Below are 12,157 nucleotides of genomic sequence, written 5' to 3' on the forward strand. Positions count from 1 at the left end.
AGTCCTGGTTCAGTCCTGGTTTAGACCTGGTTCAGTCCTGGTTCAGTCCTGGTTTAGACCTGGTTCAGTCCTGGTTCAGTCCTGGTTTAGTCCTGGTTTAGTCCTGGTTTAGTCCCAGGTTTGGTGTGGTTAATGTGTGAATGGGGAGTCAAGAAATACTATACAATACAGTATATTATGTTATAATTATGGAATATTTAAATACTGTATCAAGTACATGCCACTTTTTGATGCCATTGCAATAAAACAAGTAGAGTTTATGTGCAGGAAAAACTGTAGTAAACGATAGTGTCACTTTGTAAACATGTGTACTGCAGTAACGTGTATTTGTACCCTGTATTTGGGGTCGAGCTTGATGAAGAGGACGGTCTTGCGATCCCAGATGAGGATGAGTCCGATGTTGATCTCGATGACCAGGTACTGTCCCACGGTGCTGAAGTGAAACGGAGCCACGGAGCCCTGCACTTGGTAGTCCGCCTGAGTCAGAACCAGCCGGGACCCCTGCACATACCCCCCAATCAGCAAGAGACACAAGCAACCGCCCGGGTCAGGACCAGCCGGGACCCCAGCACACACACCCCAATCAGCAAGAGACACAAGCAACCGCCCGGGTCAGGACCAGCCGGGACCCCAGCACACACACCCCAATCAGCAAGAGACACAAGCAACCGCCTGGGTCAGGACCAGCCAGGACCCCTGCACACACCCCCCAATCAGCAAGAGACACGAGCAACCGCCTGCTAAAGGAAAGTGTCCGCCGCCCCAAAAGTGTACATTTACTGTGTTACTCTTCCTGTTCCTCACTTCAAAAGTACATCAGGAGGGGCTTCACTCCAACCAACATGTGACTAACGTGTTATTAACGTGTTACTAACGTGTCGTCCCCCAAACACTACGTGGTCAGTTACAAATCCTTATCTGATGCTACCAAACAGAACAAGTGCAGAAGGTTTCATCTAAAAACAAAGCTAAACCGGTACATTTGATATCTGAGCGTGTGAATAAAAGCAGCAGGATCAGAGACGAGCCGCAGACCTGAAGGAAGACTTTGATGGTCTTGGAGCAGCTGGTGCTGGTGGTCCCACAGGGCACGTCCTCCGTCACCACACGGAAGGTGCCTTTGGCCTTGCCACACTGGTCCTGGAGAACACCAGAGTCAAACACTATTATACTCAGTACTACTGGACTAGTTAAATATAAAGAGTCTGGATATGTTTCACAAGACATGTGAATACACGGTAGCTCAGAACTATTATTATTATTACTATTATTGAGCTTAAAACCATGTCACAATACTGGTTATATACTCATTATTAGCCTACGCAGAGTTGAATGTTTCAATTGATTCATGTATGTTTAAGTAACCCTGTATTTGAGGCTTGAGTGTGACTAAACATGTCTTCTTGAAGATGTGAGACCAGGGACCAGTGAACTGTGAGTACCCGGACCAGTGAGCTGTGAGTACCCGGACCAGTGAGCTGTGAGTACCCGGACCGGTGAGCTGTGAGTACCCGGACCAGTGAGCTGTGAGTACCCGGACCGGTGAGCTGTGAGTACCCAGACCAGTGAACAGTGAGCTGTGAGTACCCAGACCAGTGAGCTGTGAGCTGTGAGTACCCGGACCAGTGAACTGTGAGCTGTGAGTACCCGGACCAGTGAACAGTGAGCTGTGAGTACCCGGATCAGTGAACTGTGAGCTGTGAGTACCCGGATCATTGAACTGTGAGTACCTGGACCAGGCTGTACTCGCAGGTGCCGTCAAACGTGAAGCGCAGGCGATCGAAGGTTTGGTAATGTCCGTCGCCGTACACCGTGCACGAGCTGTCACATGCTTTCTCTGTGCAGAGCCACTTCCTGTCCATGCATGTGCTGAAACAAGAACATATATATTTTAAACATGTCTTTGTTTATCTATTTGTAAGTATATTGAATATTTTTTACATGTCTTTATTTGTTCTTATTATGCTTATTAGTTCATTAGTAATTCATCAGGAGCATTACTGACAGTATACGAGAGCGGATCGTCTCGTCTTGTGTGACAGAATTAGCGGAGCCTGGACGTTTGGACGTACCAGGTGTTGCAGTCCACCTTGATGCTCTGTCCAGGAGGGTAGCTCAGCCCGTTGTGGACACAGGGACACGCCTCGGGTTTGATGCAGCCATTGTGGTCATCAGAGATGGTCCCGGGCGGACACATGCAGCCGGACACGCAGCCAGAGCTCACCTGCACCACGCCAAACACAACAGGCAGTTTGAGCACGAGCCTTTTCATAACGGGTCAGGCTGGAGCAGAGGGCAGGGGGCAGAGGGCAGCGGGGCAGAGGGCAGAGGGGCAGGGGTACTCACACAGAAGGCAGGGGGCAGGGGTACTCACACAGAGCGCAGGGGGCAGATGGCAGAGGGCAGGGGGCACAACACAAAGTGAGGGCAGGGGTACTCACGCAGAGGGCAGGGGGCAGGGGTACTCATGCAGGGGGCAGGGGGCAGGGGTACTCATGCAGGGGGCAGAGGGCAGAGGGCAGGGTGCAGGATGCAGAGGGCAGGGGTACTCACGCAGAGGGCAGGGGACAGAGGGCAGGGAGCAGAGGGCAGGGAGCAGAGGGCAGGGAGCAGAGGTACTCACGCAGGGGGCAGAGGGCAGTATGCAGGGGGCACAACACAAAGTGAGGGCAGGGGTACTCACGCAGGGGGCAGAGGGCAGGAAGCAGAGGTACTCACGCAGGGGGCAGAGGGCACGGGGCAGGGGGCACGGTGCAGGGGGCACAACACAAAGTGAGGGCAGGGGTACTCACGCAGGGGGAGTCCATGGTGGCACAGCTCTTCTCACACTCTTTGCCTTTAGCGTACGGGCCGTGCTCAGAGCAGATGAAGCGGACCAGGGGCGGGGCACATGTCTCTGCTGCAATATTGGAGACATCGACAGTTCTAGTTAAAAGGCTGTGTTATAGTTATGGTCTGTGAATATAAATAATGGTGATGCACAAAGATATGTTTCTCAAAAATGCTGGTTTTATATGAACAGATCCACTTACTTGGAGGTAAAGGCTGTCCTACACAGCTGATGACGCCAGCTTTACACGTGCTGCAGAAACATTTAAGAGACGTTACTGACAGTCTCCGATTATAGTAACATTTTAGGATTAAAGTCATCTACAGTCCGTGTGAGGGGGAACTTCAAAAATGTACTTGACGACTGAATTTGAGTGCATCTTGATACATGATTTTGTTATATGTATATGTTTTGTTATATTTAATTACTTCCCAACACTTCAATAATCTGTATCAATCATCTGAGTGTCAGTACCAGATCGCGCTGTCCGTCTCCACCACCTGTCCCTCGGGCACCGCAGTGCCCTGGTAGTAGCACGGGCAATTCTCGGGAGGGACACAGTTCCCGGAGTCGTCCAGGAAGGTGCCGGGGACGCACACGCAACCATCCAGGGACACGAAGGACAGATTACAGTCGGGCTCCGAGGAGGACCTGCAGCGGCACGTCCCGGGACCAGAGGTGATGTTGTAGGCGAACACCATCCCTTTATGGCACGAGGTATATTTCCCTACACAGAGAAGACGTTTAATCACGACTTAACTCTCATGGAGGGAAAGAGGCTCTTTACACTGCTTTCCAAAGTGACACTACATACAACTGTCAGGGCTGGGACACCATTGGTCCATAACTGTCAGTTCTGTCACAACTGGTCAATGCATATAGTATATACAGTATAATATGGTTGTGTTTGGGAGTCCTCACCACACAGCACGTCCCTCCAGCCTGCGATGTGGACGCCCGCTGCTGCACAGGCGTGGACATAAGAGGACAACGCTGCGCACACGCAGTCCTCACTCTGATCGCAGTTACAGTCGTCATACACGCACCTCTGTCACATAAACACACCTGTATTTATCCGTGCACGTCAGCAGGTCTGTGCACACGTGTGACCGCCGCGTGTCACTCACCTGATGATACAGCACAGGGCTCACGACGGCGTGGCACGGGGCAAATGCACTCTCTTCATCCATCAGTACGCTGCACCCACTCTGGGCTCGTTTTTCTGGAATCAAACACGAGCAACGCATCAGTCATCAGGAAAAACACCTCCTCTTATCACACTGAAAACCTCCTCTTATCACACTGAAAACCTCCTCTTATCACACTGAAAACCTCCTCTTATCACACTGAAAACCTCCTCTTATCACACTGAAAACCTCCTCTTATCACACTGAAAACCTCCTCTTATAAACCCTGCCCACAGCTCCGCCCCTCTCCCACCGTTGCTATGGCCGCAGGGTTCCGGGTACGCCTGCTTCATGTCCAGGCAGTTGGCACAGGTCTTCCAGCTGTTGGCGAAGCCCGTTGCCGTGGCGTCCACGACTCCGCTCAGCGTCGTGAAGTCGTCCGCCTCGTTCCCGTTGAAGTTCCCGCACAGCCCTGCAAGTGCATCACATGTTAGCTAGGTATTTCTACTACTCACATGTTAGCTAGGTATTTGTACAACTCACATGTTAGCTAAGTATTTGTACTACTCACATGTTAGCTAAGTATTTGTACTACTCACATGTTAGCTAAGTATTTGTACTACTCACATGTTAGCTAAGTATTTGTACTACTCACATGTTAGCTAGGTATTTGTACTACTCACATGTTAGCTAGGTATTTGTACTACTCACATGTTAGCTAAGTATTTGTACTACTCACATGTTAGCTAGGTATTTGTACTACTCACATGTTAGCTAAGTATTTGTACTACTCACATGTTAGCTAGGTATTTGTACTACTCACATGTTAGCTAGGTATTTGTACTACTCACATGTTAGCTAGGTATTTGTACTACTCACATGTTAGCTAGGTATTTATACTACTCACATGTTAGCTAGGTATTTGTACTACTCACATGTTAGCTAGGTATTTGTACTACTCACATGTTAGCTAGGTATTTGTACTACTCACATGTTAGCTAAGTATTTGTACAACTCACATGTTAGCTAGGTATTTGTACTACTCACATGTTAGGTATTTGTACTACCGTTATTTCAAAATACACTGACGTTTCTCAGCTATAACGTACAATAAAACTGCTATAACTGCTTTAAATACATGCTTAAATACGCACTTAAATACATGCTTAAATACATGTCCACTGCCCCCTCACCAGTGAACATCCAGGGACGGGACATTGAGAGAGTGGACTCATACAAGTACTTGGGTGTTCATCTGAACCACAAACTGGACTCATAACACAGACACACTGTACAGGAAGAGCCAGAGTCGGCTCTACCTCCTGAGGAGACTCAGGTCTTCAGGAGTGACAGGGCCACTCCTGAAGACCTTCTACGACTCTGTGGTGGCATCAGCTCCTGTAGGTGTGGCCTGCTGGAGCAGCAGCATCAAAGAGAGGGAGAGGAAGAGGCTGGACAGAGTCATCAAGAAGTCCAGCTCCGTCCTGGGCTGTGCTCTGGACTCGGTGCAGGAGGTGGGGGACAGGAGGGTCCTGGCTAGATTCACATCTATGCTGGACCATGAGTGTCACCCCCTGCAGGACACTCTGTCCGCTCTGGAGAGCAGCTTCAGTGAGAGACTGATCCACCCTCGCTATGTGAAGGAAAGGTTCCGTAGGTCTTTCCTTCCTGCTGCTGTCAGACTTTATAACAAAAACTGTTATTACTGAACACTCGCAATACTGACCTAACCATGTGCAATTCTGTCATATGTGCAATTGCTGTTGGAATTCATGTGCAATTCATGTGCAATTACTATGAAATTCATGTGCAATCTATGTGCTGTCGTGACACATATTCATGTGCAATTACTGTCGTGATCACATGCAGTGGTATTTATGTATTTATTTATTTATTTGTCTATGGGAGTTTTTATTTATTTATAGGAGATCTTCTACTGAAAGTGTTTTTCAGACTTCCTATAAGTGATCTGTTCTTCTGTATCTACCTCTGTATCTACCTGCGTTGCACCAATGAAATTTCCCCATGTGGGACAATAAAGGAATATCTTATCTTATCTTACATGATTAAATACGCGCTTTAATACATGCTTAAATACATGCTTAAATACATGATTAAATACGCACTTTAATACATGCTTAAATACATGCTTAAATACGTGCTTGAATACGTGCTTAAATACGCGCTTAATCGAGCTGACGCAGAAGTGGACTGAAATCTACGGGAGACGAGAGATGTGATGCGATCCGTCGCGCTAATAAACAAACGCACGTGTGTGTTGTATCAGTCCACACAGGGGAGTGGCATGTGCACGGGGGAGTGGCATGTGCACGGGGGAGTGGCATGAGCACGGGGGAGTGGCATGTGCACGGGGGAGTGGCATGAGCACGGGGGAGTGGCATGTGCACGGGGGAGTGGCATGTGCACGGGGGAGTGGCATGAGCACGGGGGAGTGGCATGTGCACGGGGGAGTGGCATGAGCACGGGGGAGTGGCATGTGCACGGGGGAGTGGCATGTGCACGGGGGAGTGGCATGAGCACGGGGGAGTGGCATGTGCACGGGGGAGTGGCATGTGCACGGGGGAGTGGCATGAGCACGGGGGAGTGGCATGTGCACGGGGGAGTGGCATGAGCACGGGGAAGTGGCATGTGCACGGGGGAGTGGCATGAGCACGGGGGAGTGGCATGTGCACGGGGGAGTGGCATGAGCACGGGGGAGTGGCATGTGCACGGGGGAGTGGCATGAGCACGGGGGAGTGGCATGAGCACGGGGGAGCGGCATGAGCACGGGGGAGTGGCATGTGCACGGGGGAGTGGCATGAGCACGGGGGAGTGGCATGTGCACGGGGGAGTGGCATGAGCACGGGGGAGTGGCATGTGCACGGGGGAGTGGCATGAGCACGGGGGAGTGGCATGAGCACGGGGGAGTGGCATGAGCACGGGGGAGTGGCATGTGCACGGGGGAGTGGTATGTGCACGGGGGAGTGGCATGAGCACGGGGGAGTGGCATGTGCACTTCCGCCTGCGTTCTCAAATCGCCGAAAAATCGTCCATTGCGCCTTTAAATGCACGCTTAAATACACACTTAAATACATGCTTAAATACACGCTAAGGCCCAGACGGTAGCGCGCGCGGGCCGAGGAGCAGAGTGGACGTACCGCAGGTCTTGTCTCCGTGGCGACGCTCCATGGTGATGAACAGCTGCATGATGGGTTTCACTTGCACCGTCAGGGCCACGCCCACCGAGGTCTTGACCATGATGTAGAAGGACGAGGCTTTGAAGACCATCACCCCGACTACGGCGGGAAACAGGAGGAAGGAATATTTCAGTTAAAAAAAGGTCCAGACTGAAAATATAAAACATTCCTGTCTTTTGCTCTGAATAAACCGCAAATATGGGATGTAACCTGCTCGTCGCCATGGAGATGTGATTCACTTTGACAAAAAATTTGAGTTAAACGCATTTATCTCCATGGCGACAAGCAGGTGAGGCTCCAAGCCGAGTGACAGGTCTGATCGGTGGAGAGGCGAGCCAACTCACACTAAGAATGAAAGCTTATTAAGGTATTTAAAAGCTGCACTATGTCACTTTTCTGGTGACCCGCTCGTCTCCGTGGAGATCTTACTGCTGGTGACCTGGCGCTGTCGCCTGCTTGTCGCCATGGAGATGCAGCAGACTATTCGACAGGACAGTGCAGTTTGAGATGAGAGCGGGGAGAGACATGCAGCAAATTGTTGAAGCCTGATTTGAGCTCACAACAGCAGGCATATGTGCTTTCCACTCAGCCACAAGAAGCACGGTACAACTACTTTTGATTCTGAGTATAATGTATGTCTAAAAGTAATCATTATTATTATTATGATTTTGTGACGTTTAAAGCTTTAAAACCAATGTATTCACAGGTTAAAATCACTAAAATATCGTTATACTGAAGCGGTGAGGTATGGTCAGGACCACCTCAACCCCCCCACACCCAGAGACCCCGCCCTCCCCCAGAAGGTTACACAGTGCCCCTTTAACCACACCTCTGAAACGAGTCAAATGGCGAACACAAGCTGAACACAAACGCGGGCGATGTACCTGCGGAGAACGGCAGCGGCGTGTGGATGCCGTTGACGTACACCTTCCCTTTGGGTTTGATGGAGACGAGGTGGGCCCCGCCCCCCAGGACCAGGACCACGCCCTTCAAACACGTGCTCATCTCCGACAGGCCGCACGGCTTCAGCTCGGCCTGGACTAGAAACTCGTCCCCGTCGCAGTCCTGACCGCAAAGTCACCCACGGTCAACATTTCAACATTTTATCATACACGAGACATTGATTTTTGAAGAAAAGGGCGTGCCTTGGTCAGGGTGTAGGAACAGTCCCCGTGGAAGGAGAAGCTCTTTCCGTCAAACGTGGTGAAGTGCGCCCCGCCCACCAGAGAGCAGGTGCTTGGACAGTCGCTCTCGGTGCACGCCCACTGGCCGCCGTCGCACACGCTGCACAGATCACAGACTTACCACACGTTCTACACTCAAACACCTGAGGACTGGTGTTGGACTTTGAAATACTTGAATAAACGGGTGGAGGCCTCACCACTTGCTGCACTGGGTGGAGTAGCCGTGTCCAGGGGCGTAGTGCTGACCGTTGTAGGTGCAGGAGCACTCCTTCAGTGGGATGCAGCCCTTTCCACTCAGGTCGTCCAGCACGGTGCCTGTTCACATTCACACTGGTCAGACGTGTCGTGGAGGCACGTTACAGGGACGGGCCGTATGGACAAAGATGAATATGTCATCATAACGATGATCAAAAATGTCAAATTTTGCATACCTCCAAAACAAAAATATAGTATATCTCCCTCCTCAAATACAATAATATATGAGACTTTTGATCAGGAAAATTGAGAAACTGAATCAGTCACTTTCATCTCTATCAAGAGCACTACATTTGAGTCTATAACACTGTGTGAAATACACAGCTCCACAGCAGAGTAATGGAGTCAGTGTGTACAGTGTGTGCTGTATCTACAGTGTGTACAGTGTGTACAGTGTTTTACACTGTATCTACAGTGTGTACAGTGTGTGCTGTATCTACAGTGTGTACAGTGTTTTACACTGTATCTACAGTGTGTACAGTGTGTGCTGTATCTACAGTGTGTACAGTGTGTACAGTGTTTTACACTGTATCTACAGTGTGTACAGTGTGTGCTGTATCTACAGTGTGTACAGTGTGTACAGTGTGTACAGTGTTTTACACTGTATCTACAGTGTGTACAGTGTGTGCTGTATCTACAGTGTGTACAGTGTGTGCTGTATCTACAGTGTGTACAGTGTGTACAGTGTGTACAGTGTTTTACACTGTATCTACAGTGTGTACAGTGTGTACTGTATCTACAGTGCGTACAGTGTGTACAGTGTGTACTGTATCTACAGTGCGTACAGTGTGTGCTGTATATACAGTGTGTACAGTGTGTACAGTGTGTATCGTGTGTACAGTGCGTACAGTGTGTACAGTGTGTGCTGTATCTACAGTGCGTACAATGTGTACAGTGTGTGCTGTATCTACAGTGTGTACAGTGTGTACAGTGTGAAGTACCATTAGGGCAGAAGCAGCCGTCCATGCAGTACTCGTCACTGGTGCTGCTGGCGTCGGGGTGGGAGCAGGTGTCCATCACAGCACTGGAACATTCTCTGAACTCCATGTTCAGAGGACACGTCCTCCCTGAACACACCACAATCAGCCAAGAGTCCAACTACACAACTACAGGCTCCAACTACACAACTACAGGCTCCAACTACACAACTACAGGCTCCAACTACACAACTACAGGCTCTAACTACACAACTACAGGCTCCAACTACACAACTACAGGCTCCAACTACACAACTACAGGCTCCAACTACACAACTACAGGCTCCAACTACACAACTACAGGCTCTAACTACACAACTACAGGCTCCAACTACACAACTACAGGCTCTAACTACACAACTACAGGCTCTAACTACACAACTACAGGCTCTAACTACACAACTACAGGCTCCAACTACACAACTACAGGCTCCAACTACACAACTACAGGCTCTAACTACACAACTACAGGCTCCAACTACACAACTACAGGCTCCAACTACACAACTACAGGCTCCAACTACACAACTACAGGCTCTAACTACACAACTACAGGCTCCAACTACACAAATACAGGCTCCAACTACACAACTACAGGCTCCAACTACACAACTACAGGCTCTAACTACACAACTACAGGCTCTAACTACACAACTACAGGCTCCAACTACACAACTACAGGCTCCAACTACACAACTACAGGCTCCAACTACACAACTACAGGCTCCAACTACACAACTACAGGCTCCAACTACACAACTACAGGCTCCAACTACACAACTACAGGCTCCAACTACACAACTACAGGCTCCAACTACACAACTACAGGCTCTAACTACACAACTACAGGCTCTAACTACACAACTACAGGCTCTAACTACACAACTACAGGCTCTAACTACACAACTACAGGCTCCAACTACACAACTACAGGCTCCAACTACACAACTACAGGCTCTAACTACACAACTACAGGCTCTAACTACACAACTACAGGCTTTAACTACTACAGGCTCCAACTACACAACTACAGGCTCCAACTACACAACTACAGGCTCCAACTACACAACTACAGGCTCCAACTACACAACTACAGGCTCTAACTACACAACTACAGGCTCTAACTACACAACTACAGGCTCTAACTACACAACTACAGGCTCTAACTACACAACTACAGGCTCTAACTACACAACTACAGGCTCCAACTACACAACTACAGGCTCCAACTACACAACTACAGGCTCCAACTACACAACTACAGGCTCTAACTACACAACTACAGGCTCCAACTACACACAACACACAGTCTCACTCTCGGGGTGGATGTGGGACAGAGATGAATGAAGGTTTCACTCTGAACAGAAAGTACTTTCAGAAAACATCACAGTCTCATATTTAATACAGCCACAGTTCTCGTTTCAAGTGGTTAAATGTCACAACAAATCATTTTTCATCATTCTGAAATCCACGGTTGTAGATAAATCAGAGGGCGTCGTCTGGACTGGGTTAAAACTCTTCAAAGGAAAACGCAAACTTTTCTCTCTTTTAAGACGTTTCCTGGCATTTTTTTTTTATTTTAAGCTCAGAAAAATGAAAGGATTGTTCTGTGTTGAAATACAGCACTCGGCGCTAGCATCACGGCTGTAGCATTCTTACACATTTGGGCTGTTGCTTTAGTCTTTGGCACAACATATCCATCCCTTTCGGGGTCGCGGGTGACTGGAGCCTATCCCAGTGACTTCGGGCCTTAGGCGGGGTACACCCTGGACAGTGGCCAACTCGTCGCAGGGTCAACACAGAGACACTAGGGTGTCTAGAGTCACCAATTTTTCCTAACACATGCATCTCTTTGGACGGTGGGAGGAGCCAGAGAGAACCCACAGTAACACAGGGAGGACATGCAGACTCCACCCAGAGAGATCATGTGATGTTGATCTGGTCCGGGAATCAAACCCATGATCTCCTTCTTGGGAGGCAAGAGCTCTAACCGCCTTTGCCACTGTGCACAACATATATAATAGTATAAATGGATTGCTTCCCACACAGAGGTCCTTCAGTGGGCGTTCTCTCAGGTGTCGGCCGTACCTGAGTCTGAAATCATGACTCTAATATCGTGAATGTAAGGCCCCTCCCACACGTGGACGGCGTGGACGGCGTGGACACTCACAGCAGAGCTTCTTGGTCCTCCAGTTCGTGGGCTTCCCTCCGGCGCGGACGCACTGTCGGAAGAACTCGGACAGCGTGATGCAGAGGCAGCTGGTCAGGTCGTGCTCGGCACCGCTGGCTGGACAGTGGCAGGCGTCGTGGACACAGGCCGAGAGGAAGGCGTCCACGTCCATGTGAGGGCGGCAGGGGCTGAAGGCGGGCGAGTAGACCAGGCGCTCGCACACGGGCCGCTGCAACACACTCAGGGGCGTTATTTGGTGTATTTATATCTGTTGTACGTATAAATGATAGTTTTACACCAATCCAGTAAGTATTTGTGGAGAAAACGTGGAAAAAACGATAGAAAATGACAGGAAGTGACATCACACCAGGGACACTGATTACAGACAAAGTTTATGCAGAATTTATACGAAAGAAA

At 49.5% G+C, this 12,157-nt stretch overlaps 1 protein-coding gene across 1 annotated transcript in view; it reads right to left on the reverse strand.

The window, feature by feature from the left end:
- LOC140381562 (mucin-2-like) overlaps positions 1-11,961 on the reverse strand; it is a 34,603-nt gene extending 22,642 nt beyond the window's left edge. The window contains exons 1-16 of the mRNA XM_072465627.1: positions 11,741-11,961; positions 9,535-9,660; positions 8,536-8,653; positions 8,300-8,438; positions 8,039-8,219; positions 7,116-7,253; positions 4,271-4,429; positions 3,958-4,052; positions 3,752-3,878; positions 3,305-3,557; positions 3,033-3,082; positions 2,793-2,899; positions 2,073-2,224; positions 1,731-1,869; positions 1,036-1,140; positions 334-501 (exon numbers count right to left, since the gene is read on the reverse strand). Of these exons, the coding sequence (XP_072321728.1) occupies positions 334-501; positions 1,036-1,140; positions 1,731-1,869; positions 2,073-2,224; positions 2,793-2,899; positions 3,033-3,082; positions 3,305-3,557; positions 3,752-3,878; positions 3,958-4,052; positions 4,271-4,429; positions 7,116-7,253; positions 8,039-8,219; positions 8,300-8,438; positions 8,536-8,653; positions 9,535-9,660; positions 11,741-11,912 (2,229 nt within the window). The 5' untranslated portion in view covers positions 11,913-11,961. The remainder of the gene's footprint in view (positions 1-333; positions 502-1,035; positions 1,141-1,730; positions 1,870-2,072; positions 2,225-2,792; positions 2,900-3,032; positions 3,083-3,304; positions 3,558-3,751; positions 3,879-3,957; positions 4,053-4,270; positions 4,430-7,115; positions 7,254-8,038; positions 8,220-8,299; positions 8,439-8,535; positions 8,654-9,534; positions 9,661-11,740) is intronic.
- Positions 11,962-12,157: the final 196 nt, after the last annotated feature.

This window comes from Eucyclogobius newberryi, unplaced genomic scaffold (genome assembly GCF_026437365.1).
Source record: "Eucyclogobius newberryi isolate DKJ021-1_F unplaced genomic scaffold, fEucNew1.0.hap1 SCAF_5, whole genome shotgun sequence".
Taxonomy (NCBI): domain Eukaryota; kingdom Metazoa; phylum Chordata; class Actinopteri; order Gobiiformes; family Gobiidae; genus Eucyclogobius; species Eucyclogobius newberryi.